General features: G+C 41.8%; 11 protein-coding genes across 11 annotated transcripts; 7 read left to right on the top strand and 4 right to left on the bottom strand. All coding sequences in view use genetic code 12, as the record gives it.

Annotated features, from left to right (window-relative positions):
* Window positions 1–11: 11 nt before the first annotated feature.
* CJI96_0004847 (uncharacterized protein) lies at window positions 12–4,517 on the bottom strand (the record flags this gene model as incomplete). The annotated part of the gene is made up of 1 exon (XM_029033923.2): window positions 12–4,517. The coding sequence occupies one exon, from the start codon at window positions 4,515–4,517 to the stop codon at window positions 12–14; it is 4,506 nt and encodes a 1,501-aa protein (XP_028891486.2).
* A 589-nt stretch (window positions 4,518–5,106) lies between these two features.
* On the top strand, window positions 5,107–5,637 carry CJI96_0004846 (nascent polypeptide-associated complex subunit alpha; the record flags this gene model as incomplete). Its single annotated transcript, XM_029033922.2, has 1 exon — window positions 5,107–5,637. One exon carries the CDS (start codon window positions 5,107–5,109, stop codon window positions 5,635–5,637), a length of 531 nt encoding a protein of 176 aa, XP_028891485.1.
* A 2,890-nt stretch (window positions 5,638–8,527) lies between these two features.
* CJI96_0004845 (transcription factor MBP1) lies at window positions 8,528–11,074 on the top strand (the record flags this gene model as incomplete). Its single annotated transcript, XM_029033921.2, has 1 exon — window positions 8,528–11,074. The coding sequence occupies one exon, from the start codon at window positions 8,528–8,530 to the stop codon at window positions 11,072–11,074; it is 2,547 nt and encodes an 848-aa protein (XP_028891484.2).
* A 1,344-nt stretch (window positions 11,075–12,418) lies between these two features.
* On the top strand, window positions 12,419–14,083 carry CJI96_0004844 (uncharacterized protein; the record flags this gene model as incomplete). Its single annotated transcript, XM_029033919.2, has 1 exon — window positions 12,419–14,083. The coding sequence occupies one exon, from the start codon at window positions 12,419–12,421 to the stop codon at window positions 14,081–14,083; it is 1,665 nt and encodes a 554-aa protein (XP_028891482.2).
* Window positions 14,084–14,857: 774 nt separating this feature from the next.
* On the top strand, window positions 14,858–16,237 carry CJI96_0004843 (uncharacterized protein; the record flags this gene model as incomplete). Its single annotated transcript, XM_029033918.1, has 1 exon — window positions 14,858–16,237. One exon carries the CDS (start codon window positions 14,858–14,860, stop codon window positions 16,235–16,237), a length of 1,380 nt encoding a protein of 459 aa, XP_028891481.1.
* Window positions 16,238–16,567: 330 nt separating this feature from the next.
* Window positions 16,568–18,112, top strand: CJI96_0004842 (uncharacterized protein; the record flags this gene model as incomplete). The annotated part of the gene is made up of 1 exon (XM_029033917.2): window positions 16,568–18,112. One exon carries the CDS (start codon window positions 16,568–16,570, stop codon window positions 18,110–18,112), a length of 1,545 nt encoding a protein of 514 aa, XP_028891480.2.
* A 10-nt stretch (window positions 18,113–18,122) lies between these two features.
* CJI96_0004841 (uncharacterized protein) lies at window positions 18,123–19,940 on the bottom strand (the record flags this gene model as incomplete). Its single annotated transcript, XM_029033916.2, has 1 exon — window positions 18,123–19,940. One exon carries the CDS (start codon window positions 19,938–19,940, stop codon window positions 18,123–18,125), a length of 1,818 nt encoding a protein of 605 aa, XP_028891479.1.
* A 155-nt stretch (window positions 19,941–20,095) lies between these two features.
* On the top strand, window positions 20,096–21,343 carry CJI96_0004840 (tRNA pseudouridine synthase; the record flags this gene model as incomplete). Its single annotated transcript, XM_029033915.2, has 1 exon — window positions 20,096–21,343. The coding sequence occupies one exon, from the start codon at window positions 20,096–20,098 to the stop codon at window positions 21,341–21,343; it is 1,248 nt and encodes a 415-aa protein (XP_028891478.2).
* A 3-nt stretch (window positions 21,344–21,346) lies between these two features.
* CJI96_0004839 (ESCRT-II subunit protein SNF8) lies at window positions 21,347–22,057 on the bottom strand (the record flags this gene model as incomplete). Its single annotated transcript, XM_029033914.2, has 1 exon — window positions 21,347–22,057. One exon carries the CDS (start codon window positions 22,055–22,057, stop codon window positions 21,347–21,349), a length of 711 nt encoding a protein of 236 aa, XP_028891477.2.
* A 968-nt stretch (window positions 22,058–23,025) lies between these two features.
* Window positions 23,026–24,945, top strand: CJI96_0004838 (alpha/beta hydrolase family protein; the record flags this gene model as incomplete). Its single annotated transcript, XM_029033913.1, has 1 exon — window positions 23,026–24,945. One exon carries the CDS (start codon window positions 23,026–23,028, stop codon window positions 24,943–24,945), a length of 1,920 nt encoding a protein of 639 aa, XP_028891476.1.
* Window positions 24,946–24,968: 23 nt separating this feature from the next.
* Window positions 24,969–25,406, bottom strand: CJI96_0004837 (Ctf8 family protein; the record flags this gene model as incomplete). The annotated part of the gene is made up of 1 exon (XM_029033912.2): window positions 24,969–25,406. One exon carries the CDS (start codon window positions 25,404–25,406, stop codon window positions 24,969–24,971), a length of 438 nt encoding a protein of 145 aa, XP_028891475.2.
* Window positions 25,407–25,822: the final 416 nt, after the last annotated feature.

Here is a 25,822-nt window from a genome sequence, read left to right as displayed (position 1 = left end):
AGGTCGTGTATTTATGCGCGATCAAAATTTATACTTTGCCGCGTGTGGTAACTAAGTAGAGTTTCTGCCTGGGTTAGGCCCGGAAGACCTTGCGTAGTAGAGATTCTGTCGAGAGAGTTCCTGGCTCCTGTTCGGTACTCACCAGTTTTCATCATTTCCAGTCTAATTTGAGACAAATCGAGGGTCTTGCTGATCAATTTTTGATTGTACTTTGCTTGATCGCTGGCGGTGTCTCTTCTAGATCTCATGGTATTATTTCTTGATCTGCTTATGGTGCCTCTCCGAATACTTCTAAGAGCTCGAGAAACTTTGTTGTCGTCATGAGAGCTCTCTAGAGCGTCACTTTCCTTTTCTGGTTCAACTGCAATTTTCACCTTCTCCAATAACTCTGTGTCACCCTCATTTAAACGTTGAAGAATCCTCTGCTTTTCAACATCGGACATGTTAGTGGGATCGTAATCCATTGGAAAATTATTGAATGCCCCATCTCTGATTTGCTCTCGAATAACGTCCACATCCTTGGGTTTGAAGTGCCTCATGATGAAATCATACGTGAAGCGTGGCCAAATGCATATGATGGTAGCAACGAGATAACAGCACCAAAACCCTAGTGTTCCGAATAGCTGCGGAGCTGCCTTGTAGAATTCTCCGACATAAACCCTGGCAGACCAAACGCCAACCCAAAAGAAGACAACTAGAGTTGATAGCGCATAAATGAGAAGGGACAACCAATCCCACCTGTATTGCTGAAGGAGAACATAAATGTTACATCCTGTCACTGCAACGCAACAACAAAGAACCCCCATCCAAAATCTATGATCTATAGGTAATCCCTCATGGTTTTGGAAGGAAACATAGTAAAGAAGGTATGGAAAAAAGAATGCAATGACCGACTGATAAAGCCCATCCATCATGTACCAAATGAATTTATACTGCGACCAATCGAGGCTCAAGATGCCAGACCTGTAAAGTTGCGGCACAATTAGAGCAACAGCACCACTAACATCCTGATCAAATATACCGAGGAAGATGACAGGAAGAGACGTAAAGGCCAAATTGTAAAACATTAAAAAGGTGTACTCATAAAGGTATGAGCCATCAAAGTCATTGAATATGCCATACCAAAAACAGGTGAAGGTAAAGACGACATTTTTGTAGAAAAAGCAGGGAATCATCTCAGCTAGCTTCTTATAAGACCAATGTCCATGCACTAGTAGTAGACGACTTAAAAAGCGAAATTGTCCAATAGCATAGTCTGCGGACATCACAGCTTGTCTTCCCTCTTCCCCGGCAATACCAACACCAACATTCGCTGCCTGAATCATAGCAACATCATTGGCACCATCACCGATGGCAAGTGTCATTGCTCGAAGGTTTTCTTTGACAACTTTTACAACCTGGGCTTTTTGAGCCGGTGAAACACGGCAGCATAAAACAGATTTACAATACTTGCCAAGGAGCACAAACTTCTTTTGTAATGCTGTATCGAGAGAAGTATCGTCGAAAACCAATCTAAGAGCATCACCATCGACAATGAGGGCGGTATTGGCCTTCGGCATCGAAATATCTGTTTTGGCAAGCTTTATAGCTGCGTTGATATCACTTTCGTCATCAAACAGAAGTCCCGACACTTCCAGCAAGTATTCAGTGATAAAATTGTCAATGTGGCTGATGTCATCAGGGTTGCCGTCGTCTTGTCGTATAACTAGAAGCTTCATATCATTACCAAGCAAGTTACAAGAAAAGCCAATGTTGATGGCTGTTTCGATTCTATCGCCCGTCAAGACCCACAAGCGAATACCTGCCTCCCCCAATATCGAAATGGAGTCAGGAACCCCTTCTTGGAGACGATCTTCAATTGCAGTGCCACCAAGCAACTCGAGTTCACACTCGATCTCATCATTGATAGATTCAATAGTCTCCTCTCTATCGTCATCAATCGATGCGGCTGCTTCTTTGTACCTTCGATACCAAGCAGCGAATTCATTGCTATCCAAGTACCTCTGAGCAATGCATAGCGTCCTGAGACCTTCTTTAGCAAAGTCCTCTAGATGAAGAGCAGTTCTTTTCAATACTTCATCAGATGTTTTCGTTTGCGCTAACCTTTGATAAATGGCGCTGTCAGCACCTTTGGTTATCAACATAATACGCCCCTCCTCATCACGTAAAACACACGACATTCTCTTCCTTGCTGACGTGAAGGCAATGATGTGGAGAACTTCGAATTGTCTGTTCTCTCCGTATATTTCGAGCTCTATGCTGTTGCGATTCCTCAGCTTGAATGCGAACCCAAGATCTCTAGCCACTGATACTAAGGCTGCTTCATCTGGGGATTCTGCTTTAAAGTCATTCAATTCAGGATCAGCAGCGTGCGGCTCAGTAACCACGGTGTGACAGACAGCTAATGCCAACATGAATCTCTCATTAGCATCCTTTGTTTCAGAAATGAGAGTGTTTGGTAAAATAGTATCCTCAACATACTGATTCGACACAAACGTTAACGCTGATTCTCGAAACTGACTGTTTTTTACGTATGACTGCAAATTCAGGATCATCTCCGACTTGTCTTTCTCGATAGCTTTTTTCCACCGTTCAGACTCGGCCAATATATCAATGCCGCGCCGTTTATCCATTCCCTGCTTCGCTTCTGTATATGCGAGGCCATATGACCTTCCCCCAATGGTGCACTTTCTAAACTCCATGACATTTTGAGTCAATGTGCCAGTCTTATCGCTAAATATGTAAGCAATCTGCCCCAAATCATCGGAAATATTCCATGACTGAGGGATGCATGGAAAGTCCAATTTGGGATAGTACATCTTAATGTCTGAATGAATGAAGAATGCTTGAGCAGTCTTGATGATTTCAATCGAGATATAAAGTGAAATTGGAACCAAAGATTGGTAGATGATCAAGGTAACAAAGAATGCGAGCACCCCATTTCCAGCGGATGTCGGAGAATAAGCTTCAAATTCAAAATACTGTCTAGAAGTATCCTGATCGTTGTAAAAAAGACCGTTTATGAGCCCTGAGACAAAACACAATACGAATAACACCAGAAAATTGATGAGTACTGAAAAGTTGAGCTCATTCGAAATTTTCGATTTCTTCACTGGAGTGTTCCCACTATTCATATCGATCTTCGTTTCGCAACCGGTGTAGACAACTACACCGATTACCCACTTTGTATTTCGCAAGGCACACCCTCTCAACAATATGTTGTCATAAGTGATGGATTCTTTCTCATCAGAATTAACCAAATGCCCATCTTCATCATAATTTTCGTAATGAATGGTTCCCCGAAATGAGTATAGATGTGCATTTGGTGGATCACACTCTACCCAAAATTTGGTGTTCCCAAGATCCGTGGAGTGCTTTAGATGGCTCAAACCGCCGCATTTCAAACAGCTTTTGGTCTTTAAATTAGTCTCTCCATCTAGGTTCTTTGTCTCCACGTAGCAGACACCATCCTCATCTGAAGTAGAAATTATGATCATATCGGCAGGGACTCCCTCATTAGCTCTGACACGAACGAAATCCCCGACGTTAACGTCCTTCCACCTACGATTTTTAAACGAAGTTGTTGAAGTAGAGGGGTCCAATGCCTTCTGTTTTTGTAGCTCAGGATTCAAAAGACAATCTGCTGACGGCTTAGTTGGAGCTCGATTCCTGTGCAGTTGATGTGATTTTCTGGGGTTCCTCGATCCTAGAGATGGTCGAGGAAGATCGGAGTTGAAAGTGCGATCTGAGTGGACAGTAGAGACTCGATGAAGCTCATTTGCTTCCTCTTGAACCAAAGTTTCGATGAACTCCTTCTTCTTTTCTTTGCTTGCGAATAAGGTTATGCAGAATTTCTTAAGCCACCGATAGCTCCGAATCGTCCCTCGAGTACACTTCTTCTTGAATCTTCTCCATGGGCCAACGTCATCTACAATAACGTTATTGTTGTGAAGGCCTGTCAACAAGTGTATTGGCGAGTTATTAAGCTCCGCATCACTAACCACTCTCCGAAAATCTTCGAACGCATCTTTGATTGCCGTAATACAAACGATCACAATTAAAGGGACGGCAGCAAGACCAGGGCTCTCCACTCCAAAAACTTGGAAGGCGCCTAATATAACCAAAACGAGAAAATAAATGTTCGCTATATTCTCAAATTGGTAAAATAGATTTTTTGGGAGGAACGAAAGAGGGGTATATTTCGTTGACCTTATTTTGTTACCGGGAATTGTTACCAATGGCTTTCCTGATTCATGATCGATCAAGTCTTCTGGCAATTCCATATTAACATATATTCTCCTGGGGATCCTAGAGTAGATTTCTTGCATAAAGGAGGGCCTTGAAGCAAGCCCATGTTTGTAGAAGAATTGAAGCACCCTCAGCTTGAAATCCGGAGGAACCGCCGTATTTAAATCATGGACGGAGCATCTCTCCTTGCCCGCTCGTGAGTTTTTCTTCGTCGTGCCATCCTCCAGCTTTGCCGGAGATTCAAATCTTAGTGTGGTGTCACCGTTCATGAATAAGATGAGATGACCGGGTCAAAATAAACGCAATGATGTGTCGTATGGGATCGTGAAGTAAAATGGGGCAAAGGTAAGCTCTCAAGGTTGTGTTTGCTATGCTCCTCGATACTCTTTGCGATTATAAACCAAATAAAATACAATAAAAAAAAACAACAGGAAAGAGGTTGTGTAGGCTTTTTAGAGTCTTTTGTCGCAGTTTTGGTGTAAATGAGATGCAAAGGGTACCTCTACTTTACCATCTACTCGGTAGTCGGGAATAATCATTACCCGCACAAGTACTGTACCCGTGGGAGCCGAAAACTACTCAAGGCATTCGGACATATATATTTTGAATCGACACTTCACAGTATTCTTCGAGGTTGACAGAGTTGCAAATGTCGAGAAGCGAACTCTCCGGTAGTCAGGTTGCAGGTCAGTTGCCATTAAAATTTCGGGTGATTGTCTGTCTCTCAGTTTGAACCTGTATCGTCGAACGTATTAATTCGGTGTGAATGTGGTGGCGTCCTGCATTGAAAATTGTCGTCGAGAATTTTTCAAACTCCCTTTTCCTCTTGACTCAATTTCCCAATAGATTCATTGCAAGATGTCAGTCGAAGAAATTCCACAAGGTGCCGAAGTAAACATCATTTCAAAAAACGAGAAAAAATCAAGAGAGATTGTCAAGAAATTCAACTTGAAGCAGGTGAAAGGGATTTCTAGAGTGACTTTCAAGCAAAAGGGAAATGTGATCTACGCCATTGACGAGCCCGATGTTTACAAATCTGCTGCCGGTACTTATGTTGTGTTCGGTGAGGCGAAGGTTGATGATATGACTCAGCGTCTTGCTGCTCAAGCGCAACAGCAAGCAGCTTCGTCTACAGGTGACTCCCAGACAACTGAAGATTCGGTCGTTGACAAATCCCCCGAATCTATTACCGCTGACCTCGAGAAGGCAAGTTTGAATACTAACAAGGCTGATGAAGTTGTTGACGAAGAAGATGTGAATGAAGACGGTTTGGACCCTTCCGATATTGACATCATTGTTGAGCAGACCCAAGTGTCAAGGGCGAAGGCAATCGCTGCATTGAGGAAGCACAAGAATGATATGGTGAATGCCATCATGGAGTTGTCTTAGGTAGTCAAATTTTTACTGATACTCGAAAAGCTTGTATAAATTGCTATATACGATATAACTTCTTTCGACCGCTCTTCACATCATCCTGAGGAAGTCTAGCTAATTTGAAATCTTAAGGGAGGCTGCTTCATCGACCTTGGCGTCTATATGGTGATCACTGAAAGCTAATTCTTCATCTAATTTATCTTTTGCGTGCTGTGAGCCATTTAGGAATCCGCATCTTCTACAAATGAATTTAACTGTGGCAGGGTCGCTGCAACCAGGCGGCGCTAAGCCATTATGAACAAAGCACTTCTCACAAATCAAGGCATATCTGCTTTCCACTGATTCGTTGTGATCAGAACCAATAATTAAGTCTAGGATTCTATCTTGAAAGGTCTTTTGATTGTCCTGTGGTATTCGCGTTCGACTCTCTATGCTCGTCGGTTTCTGCTTAGATGCTGAAGTCGTCTGTGTTATAATGGACAGTGGTTTCAGCATAATCTCAGTCGATCTCTTTCCATCGTCAATAGTCGTCGGACGTTCGTACTTTCTTAAAAGTCCATCTGTTGCGTCGTAATTCGTTTTGTCTTTCAAATCTTTAATTATGCTGCTTCTCTTTTGTTGGAGTCGGCGTAAACTGATTTGATGGCTTCTAATCCAAGTGTCGACTAGATAATTTAGGATAAAAACTGTAATGTACGCCCCGAAAGGAACAGCAAAAAGATACGTCGTCTTAGAACGATCTAGATTACTCATGAAGTTCATCAAACTTCCTTGAGATACTTGTTTATTTTCATGTATCTTGACAAGATACAAAATCCATAAAATATGGCTAACGGCAACAAATAGGAATATGAATCGTGTTATAGAGATCTTCACTTTTTTCAACTCTGCAATTTTGTCTTGGATAATTTGATGCTTATCGCTCAAAGTTTTGAGCTCCTTTTCAATTGTGTCAACATCAAGATCTCGATGCCCAAAAAACCTGAACAAACCCATAATGTTCAACGAAGTGTATTACTGAACAATCGGTTGCTTGAAGTACGCAATGCACATTTGTATACTGATGATCGGGCACGTGACAAGAGATTACTTTTTCTTCTTCGTTCGAACTGAAGGTCATAATAGTGTTTCCTCAATCGGATGCGATATATCTTCTCTGCCTAATCATTTGGTGAGCTGATGTTTGACTATTCCACAAATTGGGTTGAAACCTTCCACGAGATTCGTCAATGAGCATATGTGTTTCCTCTCTATCGCGATTTTATTCATAAAAAAAAACATCTCTATGTATTGGCCTGATCATCTGCTGGATCTGCTTTGATTTTGTTACAAAATATTCATTTGCTATCATTTATTACTGGCATTGACCGAACTTGAGCTGAGCTCCGCAGTGATTAATGTTCACACTCTAAATGACGTATATTATTGGTAACTCGTCGATACATATAAACAATGATATCGCTCATGACATAAGTTCCATCATAAAGGCGTACCCGGACGTATTCAAGATTTGCATCAACAGTGAGACACGAAGGTGGGTCTTGAATGTGAAAAGGATCGTCCATTTGTTCAGCGATGTGATTACAATCTACTCCACACTTTTACACAAGATACCACATTACGATGATATCACAAACATGGCAGATGAAACCAAGACCAACTTAGCTCGTTTAGAAGAATACTTTATAACACTTTTCGGGAGCTCTGCGACTTACCGAATAGATGGGTGGGAAAGCTTGTCCTATGAGATGACAGTTAAACCCGCGGCTCTTTTGATAGTCAAAGCTTGCTATGAAGCCATCAATAGTGCCAGTAAATGTTTTTTGTGCGTCGAGCTTTTTTTTCTTCAGTTTGACAATCTCAAAAAGCTACTTGTTCCTCGTATCATGTCTACCGTTCATATGGTGATACGACTGATGAAAAAGCTTACCTTTTTATGTGAGCTAAAAACAATTGTGGACACAATTGATGGGAGCATCACACTCAATGAAGAGTGCAAAGCCAATCTTCGTAAAGTTGAACAAGTGACGTCTGGATTTAAGCGAGAGCTGCGCACTTTAGAGAGAATATCTTCAACTTTAGATGCAACTCTTTTGCACTATACCGATGCCTTACTATGCAAGCTGATTCTCAAACGTGCATTTGAAAGTCTGGAATTGACCATGGTTAAGCGTAGAAATATCTGCTATCAAGCTGCAGAGCATGTTCTAAGCATCCCTTTATCTGCTGAACAACATTCTATGCTTTCAATAAGAGACGTTGAAAGGTATTTGATCTGCATCATGGCACTCTTGTTTACAATTGTTATTGTAGCGCTATACAGATTCTTCAATATATTTAAAAGATAACAAATACCATAAACCCAGATCATGATTCCAGAGAAACACTTAGAGATGCTGTGTTGATATCCCAAAGAGAAAAGAAAGAAAAATAATTCCTAGTAAATGCTAACATGCTCTATTGGAACTTCTTCGCAATACGATCTGTCACAAAAAGAGACGCAGGTTGGGAGTAAAAAAAAAGTAGTTGTGTGCTCATATCTCACGTATAGATCACGTGAACGAGAAGCATGTGACACACATCTCTACGAGCGCTAATGAACTTTCCTGACAACAATCACTAATCTAGCACGCCGATACCAATCGCCCCAAGAGTTTTGGTTCACAACATCTATTGCGCATTGAAATTTATCTCATTTACATTCTGTGCTGTCAATCAGAAGCTCTTGTGTATTTAAGATCATCAATCTATTCAAATTCTGCAGAGCACCTCACCTGAGGTTCACATTCTGCCTAAGAAATCTAATAAGTACAGCAAGATAATGCTGCAGGGGACAGATCAGATATATTCAGCAACGTACTCAAATGTCCCAGTATTCGAGTTCGTCACGTCGGAAGGTCCTATAATGAGACGAAAGGCAGATGGATGGATCAACGCGACTCATATTTTGAAAATTGCCAAGTTTCCGAAAGCAAAGCGAACTCGAATATTGGAGAAAGATGTCCAGTCCGGTGTACACGAAAAAGTTCAAGGTGGATATGGGAAGTATCAGGGAACGTACGTGCCCCTAGAACTGGGGGCAGAAATTGCTCGCTTGTTCGGTGTTTACCAAACATTGGAACCAATATTCAAATTTCAGTACATTGAGGGCAAGTCCGAAACTCCTCCTCCCGCCCCGAAGCACAATCATGCTTCTGCTTCTAATGTTGGCAGAAGACAGCAGCCTTTGAAAGTTCTGAACGCAGATCCTCACCAGCTCTCTGCAAATACTCTAAAGAAGAGAACAAATCCGGAACATGAAGTTCCTGAATCATTGAGGAAACGCGGGCGTCCCAAAAGGGTACCACTTCAGAAGAGACATCGACCCGAGCTCTCCACACATCAAACAATGCCGACAGTCAGCCAAACAGGTCCAAGCATGGGCACTTTCACCTCCAAGCAAGATTCAACACTCTCTCTGAATTCTGTGGGCTTTCCTTCATTGACGCGCCAGGATACAGAGAAAGATGCACTCCAAATCATGGCCAGCAATCTAAGCGTCCGTAATGATGATCTTGAGCTGGATACTAGCGGTGATGAAGGCAATTACAAGTTACGACACAATCAAAAATTCGCAACTAAGGACGATGATGAGGAGTTCCTCTCGGGACGGGAATTATTTGGTTTTCAAGACTCCTTCAACGGGGGTGAATCGTTCGACAGGTTGGTTGAGATGCACAGACGAAATCGCCTTGAAATACAATCTTCATCTTCTCGTTCGACGGTGCACAATGGTGCAAATAATTCTTATAGTGGATTTATGCATTACCAAGATAGTGGAAATTTCCCTCCTTCTAGAATTGGAGATTACTTCACTATTCTCCTTGAGTATTTTTTACACGATGACAAAAGTGGTAGTGGAGGTTCGAAAGCACTCCCTCATGAAATCCTAAACCCACCCGAACCACTCAGTAACGTGAACATAAATCAAAGAGTTGATAATGACGGGAACTCAATTCTCCACTGGATATGTGCAATGGCAAATTTGACTCTCGTGGAGTTTTTGATATCAAAGTTCAATGAGCTTATCGATTTGAATCTCAAAAACTATCATGGAGAGAGCCCGTTAATGTTTCTGGTAAAATTTAATAATAGTTACCAGCAGCAGAACTTCCAGGATATTCTACAACTTCTTAAAGGATCTATATCAATGGTCGATAACAAGGGACAAACAGTTCTTCATCATATCGCATACTTTTGCAAACTGAATGACCCTGAATCCAGAAGTGTGAAGGAACGATACGCAAAATACTATTTGGATTGCATTCTTGAAGCAGCATCTGAGATTGACAGTCAATCAGGATCGGCGCAAGAGATGCGTTTGCAAGATCTACTTAATTATCAGGATTCAGAGGGCAACACAGCTCTACACGTGTTTGCCTATAACATGAGTAAAAAATGCATAAAGAGCATAATCAAATACCATGAGATACTTAATCTAGGCCTCCGAAATGCCGTGAACCATACAGCTGAGGACTATCTCGCATCAAACAATTACATCTTGAGAATTGAAAATGATTATAGTGAGGAGATCAAAGTCAAGGATGCGATCTCCATAGAATCAACCGCTAAGGAGCAGGCGTCCATATTGACTAATTCTCAGGGTTTAGAGTCGCAGCTTCATAATTCAAAGGAGGCGATAAGCCTACAGAATCGTTCAGTGAACGCGATTACAGAGAAGCTCAGCGAACTTTCTTATGCCATGCATCGTGAACTAAGTTCGAAAGATGAGAAGTTATTGACCTTACTCAATTGTTTGCGTAAAATAAGTTTTGATAAATTCTTATCTCAAAAGATAAACCTCAAAGTCTTCAACCTCGATTACCTCATTGAAGACATAGAAAATGAATTCGAAACTAAACACTCGCTGCAAAAAAATTCTGAACGAGGGCAGTTCCTCATTGATATTTCGCGAGATCACATTATTCAAGAGGAGATTTTCAGGCTCATTAACGACATGTCTTTTCAATTTTTGATGGCAAAAGAAGAGGCAGGTGCCACAGTTTCAGCCTACCAAAAGAAGAGGGAGATGGTGAGCCGCAAGCTATTGAAAGAAGCATTCGGGAAGTACATATCCCAAGAGCAACGTGCTATTTCTTCATCTCGCAACGAATTGGCAGTCAATCTCCACAAAGAGATTCTAAGAAGAAGAGATTTAGTCGAGCAAATTCACAAGCTTGAGAAAAACACACCTCTTGTGTTTCAGAATTTGGAAGAGTTTAAAGAAAACAACGATTCAATCATATGCATGCATTCAAATCTCGAGACTTCAGGGATGCTTTCTCATATTCCCAAAGATGATAAGTTGTACAAGTATTGCAAGTTGATTTCACTAAGTTGCGGGATGTCATTTGCAGAAGTGGAACAATCCATCGACTTGATTGAACAATCACTTTTAAGAACTAAGCGTTGAATGCGACGGATTTTTTAGTCCTCCTTTTTTTTTTTTTTGTTTTCGTTTTTTATATCATTTTCCTGGTATGTGTATAAGACTTTTTGAAAAGGAACATCATTAGAGGTCTTATCAATAAGGGCATGTGCTTGCGTCTACGAATACAGGCCATGAGAATATAGACCACTCAATACAATTTACAACGCTCGACTTGACGATACAACGAATCTTAAATTGGTTTACTACGTGTCATCACTTAAAAATACAACTGATATAATGGATCAACTCTTTTTAGTTTTCATTTGCTATCAACTATTCATTCTTTTCTGTATTATAAACGTTCGGGGCGGGAGCTATGGCCTCAGTGATGTGTACAGTACATGGCCAATAACAACAAGTCATAGTAAAGTTTTCATCTTATGGCATCAAATCCAAAATCCTTGATCTCAAAACAGATCACAAATCTCACTCCTGAGTACAAGCGGTACTTTTTGGGTCTGTACGACCTAATACGAGGTTATGCGTTATTATCCTCTGATTATCGAAAGCTTGAAGAACAGTTGATTTCCCTTCTTGACTCGTTCTGCGAGACATTGATCGGAACAATTCACCTACTTACGGATTATAATTATTATTCTACAGAAATCCGAAATCATATCAATGTCCTTGAAAAGTTGTATAAGAACTTTGTTGAGCTTCAGACCCATCAATTTCAGCTACTTAGCTCAAACTTCAATCAAAGTTTTATGAGGCTGCGTATCAAAAAGCTCATAGATCAAGACGATGAGGCCACCTTAGATTGGTACCGTACACACAAAAAAAAAGAGCCTGTTACTGGCATACTAGAAGAATTCAAAGCAATGAGAAAGACTCATCACCTCAGACAGGAAAAGCTCCACAGATGGCAAGAAGAGAGAGTAAGCGGTCCCATCTAAGGAGAATTGTTTGGGAATCAAAGGCATACACTAGTCCTCACATAATCGGCCAGACAACTCAAATCTCGATCACAATTTCACCTGCATCATATATTTTCCTTCAACGGATTGCTTGATATAAAAATTTTTCTAATTTGTATATGCTTCGATGTATAGTGTCTTTGTATCAGATTAAATAAGGGTTGCACACATGTTCCAGGCATTCATGGAAGGGTTGCAATTACTCCCTTCCTGGTCATGAGAAGACTTATTTAGATAGCCCGAGGTCTTCTAGATGTGCCCCAATGAGAGGTGATAATTATGCAGGATTTTTTCAGAGCGTCGACCAGCAATTGAACTCCGAAGGGGCCGCGCTGTAAATATATTTAAGTTGCGCATATCTTCCACATTACAACTACTGGTCAATTGGCGAATATTGCTTTACTCGAGAATGTTGAGAGCCGGTATTCCAATAAACAGAGTGCCTAGGTTTACTCCGTGCCGCTTTTTTAATTCGTCTGCCCGTCGCTATAATGCACCTGTCCCCAAGCCGTCGAGTTTTCTTTCAAGGTCCTTCCGAACTCTCGGCTACGGTACTCTTGCCGTGGCAGCGTGCTCCGTCGGATACGTTAGTTTCAAGGTGTGGCGTGAGTCTCATCCAGCAGAACAACAGAAGCAAGCGCCGACGTTTGAAAACGGTATGAAGAAGAAAACCTTGGTGATTTTAGGCTCTGGATGGGGGTCAATCTCGCTCTTGAAAAAATTGGATACTACATTGTATAATGTCGTCATTGTGTCGCCACGTAACTACTTTTTGTATACTCCTTTGCTCCCATCTTGTCCGACAGGTACGATTGAAGTGAGATCGATCATCGAACCCGTTAGAGCTATAACTCGAAGGTGCCCCGGCGAGGTGATATACTTGGAGGCAGAGGCTACCGATATTGATCCTGTGAACAATAAAATCACCATAAAACAGCTGACTACCGTTCATTCAGGTCATTCTGGTAAGGATTCGAGCTCTTCCAAACCCACATTCTCTGAAGATATAATCACATCCTTGAATTACGACTATTTGGTTGTTGGTGTTGGTGCGCAGCCCTCGACTTTTGGTCTTCCAGGGGTTGCTGAACACTCAACGTTTTTAAAAGAAGTGAGCGATTCGATGAAAATCCGCAGAAGATTGATGGACGTCATCGAGGCTGCCAACATATTGCCCAAAGACGACCCAGAAAGAAAGAGATTATGTCATATCGTTGTTTGCGGTGGAGGACCTACCGGGGTTGAGACAGCTGGTGAATTGCAGGATTATATTGATCAAGACTTGAAGTCTTGGATGCCTGAAGTTGCTTCCGAATTGAAGATCACCCTTGTTGAGGCAATGCCCCACGTGTTGAGTATGTTCAACAAAAAATTGGTTGAGTATACAAATCAGGTGATGAAAGATACTCATATCAACTTGTTGTGTAGTCATGTTGTGAAGGAAGTCAACGACAAGAATGTTTACGCCGTAAGTAAGGAGAATCCCAATGATGTGAAGGAAATTCCGTATGGAATGTTAATTTGGGCTACCGGAAATGCGAAAAGACCAATTGTTGGCAATTTGTCTTCAAAAATTGAAGAGCAAAAGAACGCCAAAAAGGGCTTACTAGTGGATGATAGACTTTTGGTTGATGGTACCAATAATATCTGGGCGTTTGGTGATTGTACTTTCACCAAGTTTGCCCCCACTGCTCAGGTCGCCTTCCAACAAGGTATCTATTTGGCAGAGCATTTTCATAGATTGCACGAAATTGAGGCCTTAAAATACAAAATCAACAATTCAAGACCAGAGGAACGCGTTGATAGATACAAGAAGAAATTGGTGAAATTGGAGTCTAATTTGCCCGTGTTTGAGTATAACCACCAAGGCTCCTTGGCTTACATCGGCTCAGAGAGAGCAGTTGCTGATTTGGTTTGGGGCGATTGGTCCAACGTTAGTTCTGGAGGCCCGTTCACATTTTTGTTGTGGAGATCGGCTTACATATATATGTGTCTCTCAGTCAAAAACCAAATTTTGGTCTGCTTCGACTGGCTCAAGGTTGCCTGTTTCGGTCGTGACATCTCTAAAGAATAGTCTACTTGTGGCTTGGCTGAATTAGACTTTATAGTGTTTCTACAAATAACATGCTTTATATAGTGTTCTGGAGCTCTCTTTAATAATTTTTCATTGTCATTATTCGTGTTCCCTAATTCTCAAACCATAAACAAAGGACATCGGGCCAAATTCAAAGTACAGGGCAAAGGCCACCTCATCTCTCATATACATCATTCGTTTTCAATCGATGGAACGATGGCAGGAGTTATATGGTGAAGAACATTACGAGAAGGTTAATCAGCTATTACAAAGTCGCCCTTTGAGTAAGCTTTGGTGATTCTACTGGCATATCGCAAAACTCGTTCCTCATTTTATGAGAGTGCGCGAATTGATATCACTTAAGAAAAGGTGAAATCGAAAACAAGCATTCCTCACTATGGAGATCAAAGTGATAACGACGACTGAGGATGTTCCTACATCACCTCACAAGGCCGCATATCCGGTTATACCAATTTGAACAAGCCAGACGATAACGTCACCCCAACTGCGGTAGTTTCAAGCTTTGTTATCTGTCCACGTGCACAGCTGTCTGAAATATCTGGTTCTGTAGCTTTCCTCGCGATAATCCCTGCCGTTTTATACTCAGCTCGACCAAATCTTTGCATCAACACGAATTACCTCCTATAGAGAATACGGAACGCAAAGACATAAACAGTTGTTCAAAAGGTCTGCTAGTATGCAAGGGAAGGGAGGTGATTTAAAAAAAAATAGAGACTGATTTCAAACTCAAAGCTCAGATTCAACTGTTTGACTATGAAATTCGCAAAGGTTCTTCAGCAAACGCTTATTGAGGAAGATATCCCGGAAGAGTGGGTGGAAGCTGCTATTCAGTACAAGGTCCTTAAAAAGTGCATTGGAAAAGTTGTGAAGGAGTTGGAGTTTTTAGGCTTGTCTAAAGCGGACCGTAAGTTGCTACTTCAAGATAGCACTACTAGCAACACAGTTGAACTTGATGATGATGAAACTCAACCGAACAATCCTGTTGTGGCGAAGTACTTTTTGGCTAAGTCAAGAAGATCGAACGAAGTGATACCCTACTTAAAAATTGCGATTGATGAAAGAGCACGAGAACAGCTCTCGCATGATAGATTTCAAAGGTTAGCGCGACTCATCAAGGAAAAGGTTGAGAAAGCTCTTGCTTCAGATGAAGAGGGACAGAAAATAGTGGAAGTCAAAGAACAAGATGATGAGTTGGTACTTTCCCCCACTACATCCAATACAGGTGAGGAGGTAGTTCAAGTCAACGAGAATGAAATCGTCATTATGTTGGGATCCGATTTGAAGTTTTTTGGGACTCTTAATTCTGAGTTGGAAAATCTAGATCGTATAACACAAGAAGAAGAGGTGCGGCTTGTTCAACAGATAGACAAGATCGCCGATGAAGTTCTTCTCTTCACGACAAAAAAGTCTGACTTATACAATTGGAGAGAGCTATTTAAGATATATCTTGATTCAGAGATATTTTTTCGCTACAATGAGACCTCACTGAAGTCTCTGGAGCGCGGAGCTGAACAAATCAGGGCCAATTTGAAGACATTTGCAAGCAGGATAGATCAGACACAAGTTCTTGAAAGAATGCTGAAAAAGAAGTCTCTTGCCGCTTATAGACATTTTTATGACCTAAACGAACGTCTTTTCAAAATTCTTCAGTTTCAGTCTATCAATACTACCGCCTTACGAAAAATTCTTAAAAAGTTCGACAAGCAAACCTCCCTCAATGTTTCTGCCAGATTCCCCGCTCTAATTTCGCTGGATCACATTTTCATGACTGGATCATCGATAGCTCAAACAATCTGTGGCATAATGCAAACTAAACTTCTCACTCTAGTGCCACAAATAGATGACTACAGTTGTCCAATCTGCGTGGGTATAGCATACAAACCCATCAGGCTCCTATGCGGTCATGTTTTCTGTGTTCGATGCTTGGTCAAAATGAAGCACAGAGGGAAAACGGACTGTCCCATGTGTCGCTCTTCAAACGCCATAGCACTTGCGGATTCATCAAATTTAGATGTCGAGGCCATGCAGATCATTAAAAGATCTTTTCCAATCGAAGTTAAAGAGAAGCTAAAGGAAAGCGACAAGGAACGCTACAAGGAAGTAGTCAACAGCAAAGGTTGCGTTATAGCTTAACACGTATTTTAGAAAAATGAGAGAATATGAGGTAAGAAACAAAGAAAATTGTCATTTATAGTCCACCAAACCGCATCTCGGAGATGATCCCAAAAGTCGACCTGATTTCCCATGCACATATTATCGAATATAGAAAAGAACAAAAGATCATTTTGCTCATTTATAATAGGTCACGAACACCCTCTAAGCATGATTCTGGATCTACTATTAAAAGTTGGCTAGTCGGAACCTAGAGGTTCAGTTTGAATCCCAAGTGTGTGTGTATGTTCTGTGGATTGCACTCGCACTCCGCGAACGAGCTTTCTTACCCATAGGTTTACCAAAGAAGGCATGTCTTCGAGGATCGACAAGGAAACCAAATATGATCGTCAACTACGATTATGGGCTCAAGATGGTCAGTCCAGACTCGAAAAGGGCCATATTTGTCTTATCAATGTGAATCCAACGGGCGTCGAGACGTTAAAGAACCTCATATTACCTGGCATAGGAACTTACACGATTGTTGATGATAGAATAGTGGAACAGAACGATCTAGACGGCAATTTTTTTCTCACAGAGGACGATTTGGGAAAAAGTATAGCTGAGAGTGTTGCTAAATCACTTAGCGAACTTAACCTGGACGTCCAATGGTTCAGTCATTCTAGAAATATTGGTGATCTCTTGCATGAGCCTCACTTCTTTGATAGCTTTGACGTTGTGTTGATAAGTGATTTCATCCCCCCCTCTGACATGTTGGCGATGAAGCAACGCCTTTGGTCAAAAGGTGTACCTTTATTTCACGTTAATACCTGCGGCTTCTATGGAACTCTTCAAGTGTTTTCCGAAGAAAATGCCGTGATTGAGACACACGACCCCTCAACGATCTATGATTTACGTATCGATAGGCCTTGGCCAGAACTTCAAACATATGCTGACTCAATTGATCTTGAAAGCTTGGATGATACAGAGCATGCTCATGTCCCGTATATTGTAATATTCATCAAAGCTTTGCAAAGATGGAAGAGAGACCATGATTCAAGTACTCCAAAGAACTACAAAGAGAAGAGGGAATTTCGCAGTCGGTACATCGAAGGCTTATCCAGAAACATCAACCTAGAGACAAACTTCATAGAAGCTGGTCAGCAGGTCCATCGAGCATTGCAAGTTACCGCGATACCAGAGCATCTTAAGGAGCTATTCCATGACATGCGAGCAAGTGATCCCAGCATTAGTGGAAAAACAGCGCTTTTTTGGCTCTTCATTAGGACCCTTGCCAAGTTTGCAGAGAAATACGGAGCATTGCCATTACCGGGCCGATTGCCCGACATGGCTTCCAACACAAGAAACTACATCGCAATCCAGCAAATTTACCGAAAAAAAGCATTGGAGGATCAACAGCGATTTGCCAACTTATTGCAACAAACTTTTTCGGAGTTTAATAGGACCGAAATTGTGTCACTGGAAATGATTGCTATATTTTGCAAGAACGCTGCCAGCATATACTATTCGCGTGGTTCTCAAGATGCGTTTTCAGATAGACTCAAAAATGAAATGATTTTATGCCAGTCTGAATCGAATACCTTGGCAATTCATTACGGAATTCATGCTCTACATCTATGGATTGCGGAAGGAAGCCATGGAGGCTTTACCGAATTACTAAAATCATTCAGTCGTGTGCTAGGTTCGAAGGAGATGGATGTGATTCCGGAGAACTGCAAGTCTATTTTGAAAGAAATCTATGAACATCAACCCAATAAGTACCATAACATATGCAGCCTCTTGGGTGGAGTAGCGAGCCAGGAAATTTTGAAGGTTGTCACAGCTCAATACATTCCTCTCAACAATCTCTTTGTTTTCGATGGTATTCGTTCGGTAAGTGAAAAGTGGAAACCGTGACGCATGAAATTCATAGATCACTGAACTGCCCTTGTACACTAGAAGTTTGTCTCAGTTTTTTGCTTTGCCTAACCAAGTCTTTCCAGTCCACTTGAACTTCCTCATCATCAGAAGACTGTTCCATTAGTTTGCGCTCTAATTCTTCACGCTTTCTTTTAAGTTTCTGCTTCCTTTCCAGTTTTGCTTCTTTAGATTTCTCTTTGGAAGACCACGATTCATTTTGCTTTTTAAGTTGCTTCCTTTTTTTGGCGTCCTGAATTTTCTTTTCTTTATCTGCCTCTAAATTCTCGACTCTTGCTCTTTCCTTGACAGGGTCAGCGTATTTATATTTGTCCATATCCATCGGTTCACCTATGAGCCAGCCATCCTCTGGCAATCTCTCAGAAGGAATGTAGCGTGCCTCAGGCATTTTTGGAAGTCTCAAAAGGCCATACATGAGAGCTACCCCTACATAGTCAAGGCTTTGGAGTCTGAAAATAGACTTTGCTAGATGTTTAGAGTAGCTCTTCACGAATGCTACGTAAGCCTTAACGGCAGTTTCATGTCGAGCTCTATCATCAAGCATAAATTGTCTTACCCTTGCGTAATATCGTTGATGAAATTCAGAATCAGGTTGCATTTTAAGCTCACTCATTAGCACGCCCTTGACCTCCATGAAATCAACAAAATTAATTTCGGACCCACCTTCACTCAACATAACAATTGCATTACCAGCCTTATTGGCTCGTCCTGCTCTTCCTGCTCTATGCAAAAATACATCTGGATCATTAGGAGGGTCTAGTTGAATGACCAAGTCCACATCCGAGACATCGATACCTCTTGCTGCGACATCAGTTGTCATGAGAACGTGTTTTTTTATATCGGAATCAGCTTCTGTAAATGCCTTAAGAGTTTTGAGTCGAGTGGATGTGCCAAGCTGACCGTGCAAGGAGTGAAATCTTACTGGATTAGAAGGATCATCCTCAAAAACCAGCAAAAGTTGATAAAAGTGCTTTACCGATATGCACGTGGGAAAATAGACCATGCATTTTTTGAACTTATAACGCCTTATAAGCTGAAGTAGCATAGTAAACTTTTGCTCCGAGCTCACCATCAAATACTTAATGGTTAGCGATGAGGGGGCAGCTGTGAGGGATGATTTTGATTGTACCGCGACCTTGACGGGATTGAGCATACCTACTTTAAAGATTCTATCTCCAGAAGCAGATAGGGTTGCAGAAAAGAGGCCCGTTCTTCTCTGCTTCGGTAGCTGTCTTAAGATGGATAGGACGTCATTTTCGAAGGACATATCGAGAAGTCTATCGGCCTCGTCCAAGACAGCAATCTCAACATTGTTTGTCTTGACTCTTGGGTTACTAACGAACTCGAGTAGCCTGCCTGGTGTGCCAATGATAATTTGTGGTTTATCCTTCGTGAAGGCCTCAATGTCCTCCCGCACGCTTACAAGGGAGCCCACAACAAGCTGGGTTTTTAATTTTTGCTCTTCATCAGGCAGAAACTGTATAACTTGGTCGAAGACGGACTGTATTTGGTGAGCAAGCTCTCGAGTGGGAGATATGATGACTGCTAGTATCAGTCCTTTTTTAGATGTGGGGGACTCGGAGTCATAAAAAGCTCGAGAAACATGATGCAAAACAGGAATAGTGAAGGCCAACGTTTTTCCGGAACCGGTCACAGACTGGACCACAACGTCTTTGTTTCCACTGAATAGTGGAATTGTAGATGCCTGAACCGGAGTCATTGCAGGGTACCCCAAAGCGACAATGGCATCTTTGAGCCATGGATGCAAGTTTTTGGCCACTTGATCCCATGAAAGAGACCTGTCCATACTATTTATAAAAAGTGTTCAAGGAATAAAAGAACAAAAAAAATTACTCAAACTCAAATAGGTGCTTGATCGTGGTCGGAAATTTTCGATGCGCATCGCGATATTTCGGTTGAAAAGCGTCTTAGTTCTACTTTATGCGGAGATTTATCCGAATAATGGCCAGAACATCGAAAAACTTTTCACTGCTTGCCGATAACAGCTACGAGACATGGTCAAAAGAAGATCTCATACAAAGGATACAGCTGCTTGAGAGTACCAAGCCCAAGTCACCTGTGAAGAGTAACCCAGATAAGAAAGGAAAGAAAGTGTTCGACTTTGCTAAGATCAGCACTAGATTCATAGCTCTTCGTTTCGCATATATGGGCTGGAATTTCAATGGGCTAAGCTTTCAGTATGACCCAACCCCATTGCCGACTGTGGAGGAGGTGATTCTAGATGCCATGGTGAAAGCGAAGCTAATTGAGTCCTCAGACCCTTCATCTTGTGGTTTCAGCAGATGCGGTCGCACCGATAAAGGTGTAAGTGCTTTGAACCAGGTTATTGCGTTAAATGTGCGCTCGAATCTTGACATCAAGGACCAAGCAGATATCTCGAAGGACGATCGGGAGCTACCATATGTCACGATCTTGAATGCCCTACTTCCTCTTAATATACGAATAACTGAAGTTTGCCTAAGGCCTCCGGAAGGATTCGACGCTAGATTCAGTTGTCTCTATAGACATTACAAATATGTGTTTTCTGGCGAGCACCTAGATGTGGCGGCTATGAAGGTAGCAGCAAAACTATACGAGGGAACACACGATTTCCGCAACTTTTGCAAAATAGATGGGTCGAAGCAGATCACAAATCACGAACGTCTTATTCACTCGGCAGACATCATCTCTGTTAATGAAAAATTTTATGCATTTGACTTGAAGGGCTCTGCGTTCCTTTGGCATCAAGTCCGTTGTATGGTTGCGATTCTTTTCCTTGTTGGCCAGGGTCATGAGAAGCCTTCCATTGTTCTGGATTTGTTGAATGTGGAAAAGTACCCTAGTAGACCATTGTATGAAATGGCACACGATATTCCGCTTGTGTTATATGACTGCGTTTTCCCAGAGATGGAGTGGCTATCGCCTGCCACAAATTTTGGGGAACTGCAACAAATCAAGATGCAAAAAGAATGCAAAAGGTTCAATGGTCTCAAGCTAGATTATCAACTCAAAGCACAAATTGTGTCGATGATGGATCAAGTCTTCGCAAAAAAGTTGCCTTCACAGAAGAGCAATTATGTTAATCTTGGGGATGGAGTCGGGAGAGCATTTAAGAACTATACTCCTCTCAGCCAGCGACCTTTAGGAGAGACGGTCGAACATCAAAACCTCAAATTTCTTGAAAAGAAAAAGAGAAAGCTCGAAAAATGAGACTTACTTTGAGATCCACGAGGGTTCCCAAAATGTCCACCCCTCTTCACCTTGAGAGTCGATCCACAAAAAACCTTCCATGATCATTTCATCTATCACGGTTTTCAGACGCACACTATCCCATCCGTAATTATCACGTAGAAGCCTATAGGATACGAACCCACCCATGAATTCACACAAGGCGTAAACCTTTTGCTGATCTGAAGAGATACCATTCTTGCCGGCAGCGGTAAAATGTCTTATCCACCTCTTTTTATTGATTGTTAATAACTCGAGACCTTCCCCTAAGTCAATGAGAGTTGTTAAGGCTTTCATAATATCACTTTCAGATACCTGAAGAGGCACGTTCAGTTCCTGCTGTAGTCTGGACCTTAGCTCTTTCATGGATATCAATCCGCCATTGATATCGCTAGTTTCTTGGCAGATCTCCACTATCCTGATAGCCAACCCGCAATACAAATTTGGCTTTTTCTTCAGCCTGGACTCAGAAATCAAAAGTAATTCCAAAGGATCAACACCTATCAGATGGCATATCTGAGTGAACTTAGCCTGAAATTCACTATTGGTTTGAATACTCTCCCCATGTTCTAAAGCAAAATTAACTAGCACGGACTGGAAAACTGATAGCTGAGCTGAAAGCTCATCGGAGTGCTTTTGAGTGAGGCTTTCACCCAATCTAGAGAAGGCATCTCTGTCAGGGGTCAAGCGGGACATGGAGAAGGATGCTCATAAGTGAAGTCGCGATACGCAAGCGGTGAGGTCTCTGCATAAGAGATACTACTGAGCCAGCTACTTGCTACTACTTCTAAGAATTTTAAATCTAAAGCTTTTTGAGATTAAGTTCTCTTTTGATACTTTTCTTCTAATTGATTCTAGTTTGTTGTACTTTTTTTTTTTTTTCTCTGGTCCTGATATAGCTGGTGACATCAACGATCTTTATGCATAATCGGCTCAACAGCGTCACTGATGGTGACGGACTTAGGTTTCGCGTCATCGCGTTTTCTTCTATCTCTTTGCTTACATTTTTCTGCCCGCCTTTATGGCCGATTTTGTGGTATTAAGGAAGTGCTTGTAAAATCCTCTAATACACCTTTTTTCATTTTCGCAGCCATTTCATAATAGGCCTCCTTGGCTAGTAAGCCCTCTTTCAACAACGTTGAAGCATAGGAAGCCTGAATAGTAAGAAAGACCTAAAGAAATCCTGTGTTGCTAAAGTAAGTAGTGACCCTGAAGAATCTCACTTTATCTAGGTTGCCCAACAGAACCAAGGTGCGACAGTCATTTTGCTCGGACTTAGCTCCACTTTGAGCCACACAGGAAAGGTTGTTGTTACTAAGTGGGACAAACAAAGCTTCGTCATGAGAGTTTCCCAAACCATTGACATTTGTCTACATTTTAATTCACAAATCAAAATTCTGATTAGGTCGTCTCTTTAATAACAGAAATATCCTTGATTGCCACTTTAACATCTATTTTTTATAATGTATACGCCAACATCTCAAATGGAAGGTCGCTGATTGCCCTCGGCCTCTCGGCTTCGTTTTAACGAACCCGCGCCTAGCGAAATTAGTTGCCCTGAAGTTTTACAAGCTTCACATGTAGCGTATACTGCACACATATAGGAGCCAACCAAACCTACTACCGTGTTTCTTTTCGATCCCAGCTGGTCTTCTGATTTGAAAATGGTTGTAGGAGGCCATTTGAGTACCAAGGACGTTGAAATCCCACCCAGGGAGATTAAAGTCAAGATTCCTGGTGGTGTCGCCGGAACTTTGGCTGTCCCACATGCAGCTGACTTGAATGGGGACGACAAGTACAAATTCGCTTCCCCTACGAAGAGAGTTGTTTTGATTCTTCATGGCCAAGGAGGCCACCGTGATTACTGCTACCAAAAATTGTTGTCTCACAAATTGGCAGCGGAATTAGGCATGTACTCGTTCAGAATTGACTTTAGAGGATGCGGTGATTCTGACGACTATGAGGACGAAACATTGGGTCGGACTCTTGATCTGGACGTTGCTGACATACAAGCCTCAGCTTCGTACCTCACTGATGGTTCCAAAAATGCTTTGGGGATCGATTTTGAAATTGCTGCTATTGTAGCTCATTCCAGAGGTGGCGTTGCTATGTTCCTTTGGGCCATGCAACAAGATGAGCTCTTGAAATCAGAGCCAAGCAAGGCTATCTATGTTCCAAATTTGGTCAATATGTCTTCCAGATTCGAGTCAAAAACCGTTTACGATAGGTACCCCAATGATCAAGACGACCCTTGGGAATATTTGTATCAGACAGGTCTTCGTTACGGCAAATGGGAAAAATATAAGATTCCCAGAAACGAGATTGATGAACTTTCCAAACCTGACTTGACGAAATTGAGAGACCTCTCGCCAAAATGGGCGGTTTTGAGTGTTTACGGAATGGATGATGATATTATCCCAAAGGTGGACAGCGCACATTACGCTAATCATCTCAATCGTGGTCCATACTCTCATGAACTTCAGTTGATTCCAGGAGCTGACCACAACTTCTACGGAACCGAACCGATCGAAGATGAGGATGATGCTGAATTGAGGAACCCGCTTGGTTTACCACTCAATAAAAACAAACTCGTCAATTTCAACTACCTAGCTGCTGCCTATGTGCTCAGATTCCTCCAGCCTAAAGAGGAACTGACTAGATTTTTTCATTTGAGCAAAGCAATCGACTATATTCCTCGATGGAAAGTGGTTGACGGAGTTGCGAATTTTAGAGATCTTGGCGGATGGCAGATCACGAAGCCACGCTACAGACAAGTCGCTCAAGATGGGAGTGTTTGGATTCGTCCCAATTATATATTCCGTTGTGCAAACACCAATCTTGTGACACCTATCGGAAAGGAAGCTCTTAGGGCATTGAATGTTAAAACTGTTTACGACCTTCGCTCAAATCAGGAGTGTAACAAAGACGGTGTCGCTGAGCTCAAGGATCAGGGTATCGACGTTATTTTTAATCCTGTGTTCGCCAATGAAGATGCGTCTCCTCAAGCGTTAGCCCTCAAAACTGCGAACTTGCTCACACACTGGGATACGTATGTGAACTTGTATGACAACATGCTTGAGGAAGGTTTCGAGTCCTTTAAAAAGATGTTTAGGCACATTTGTGATCATCCAGAAAAGCCTTTTGTATACCATTGCACAGCAGGTAAAGACAGAACAGGTGTCTTCGCAATGTTGGTTTTGAGATTCGTTGGGGTGGACAAACATACCATAGCTAGGGAGTATGATTTGACGACCCATGGCTTGAAACCTGATCACCCACGTATTGCCAAAGCTTTCCAAAATGGCCTCGAAAGGTTTAAGGCAAAAATCAATTTGAAGGATCTTGAGGCATTGGTAAGTCGTGGCCGTGAAGGATGGACCTTAGAGAAAGATGGCTTGGAGAACCTCTTGAGCTCAAGATATGAGGCAATGCTTGCTACCATTGACTTGCTTGACGAAAAGTACGGAGGCGTTGTCAGCTATATGAAAGATGTGCTTGGTTTCAGTGATTCTGATTTGAGGAAAATCTATGATAATTTAGTGACCCGGGCATCGAGCAGGTCGAACCTTGACGCCAAATTTTAAAAGCACAAAAGCCTTTTGAAAGCTCACATTATAGGTAGGGGACGCATATCAAATAGAAGCTTCTTATATATCACGTCTAGAATTTCGACCGACTCAGTATTCTGCTCGTCCTGCTTGGAAACCGGCACTCTGAGAACACCCATAGGTTTCGGAAGGTCCTCAATTTTTCCGAGCAATCTTTGAGATTTGCCTATGATTAGTGTGACTCTCAGCTTATTTATTTCATCGAACTCTAAATACCCAAATTTCACTGCCTTGTAGATCTTATCGACGCTGATGTATTCGCAGCCCGTTGGTGTCGCGACAGGATATTCTTCTTCTGGTAGACTCAACTCACCTTGAATGTCCAAAAGAAGAAGACCTTGGGAAGATGATACGATACAACGTCCATCACTTTCAAATACCTCACTGTTGTCAAGAGCATCCTTTGCTGGAGTAAAGTCAATCTCCGTCGAGGGCATGTTAAAAAGTTAAAGGCATAACAAAGAGTTTGAGATAATTCGAGATTGTGGTGAAGAGTCACGTGATATCTTCTTTTTTACAACACCCTAGAAACGCATCAGCTGAGCCCTTTTTTGAATCTGCAGAGTAGAGCTGTGATTTCTGAAATTTATATATCTCAATTTGTGAATACTAACTGTCTAAGACAATTTCAGTGAATGCTGTCTTGCATATAGACGAATCGGTAGCACCCCACTGTATAAACTCAAGTTAGTTCCACGAATACGAGCCCCAAGGATTTCAAGCTGTATGGCTACTAAAATGTCAAGCATTCTCGAGTGTGTTTAACGAAGTATCAAAATACTAACATCATCAATGTGTGGGCCTGTACATAATCAAATACCGTGCATATACAGCACTATATAACTTCCTATTT

Source organism: Candidozyma auris, chromosome 6 (genome assembly GCF_003013715.1).
Source record: "Candidozyma auris chromosome 6, complete sequence".
NCBI lineage: Eukaryota > Fungi > Ascomycota > Pichiomycetes > Serinales > Metschnikowiaceae > Candidozyma > Candidozyma auris.
The sequence above is the reverse complement of the archived record's forward strand: the minus strand, read 5'-3'. Positions and strand labels throughout refer to the sequence as shown.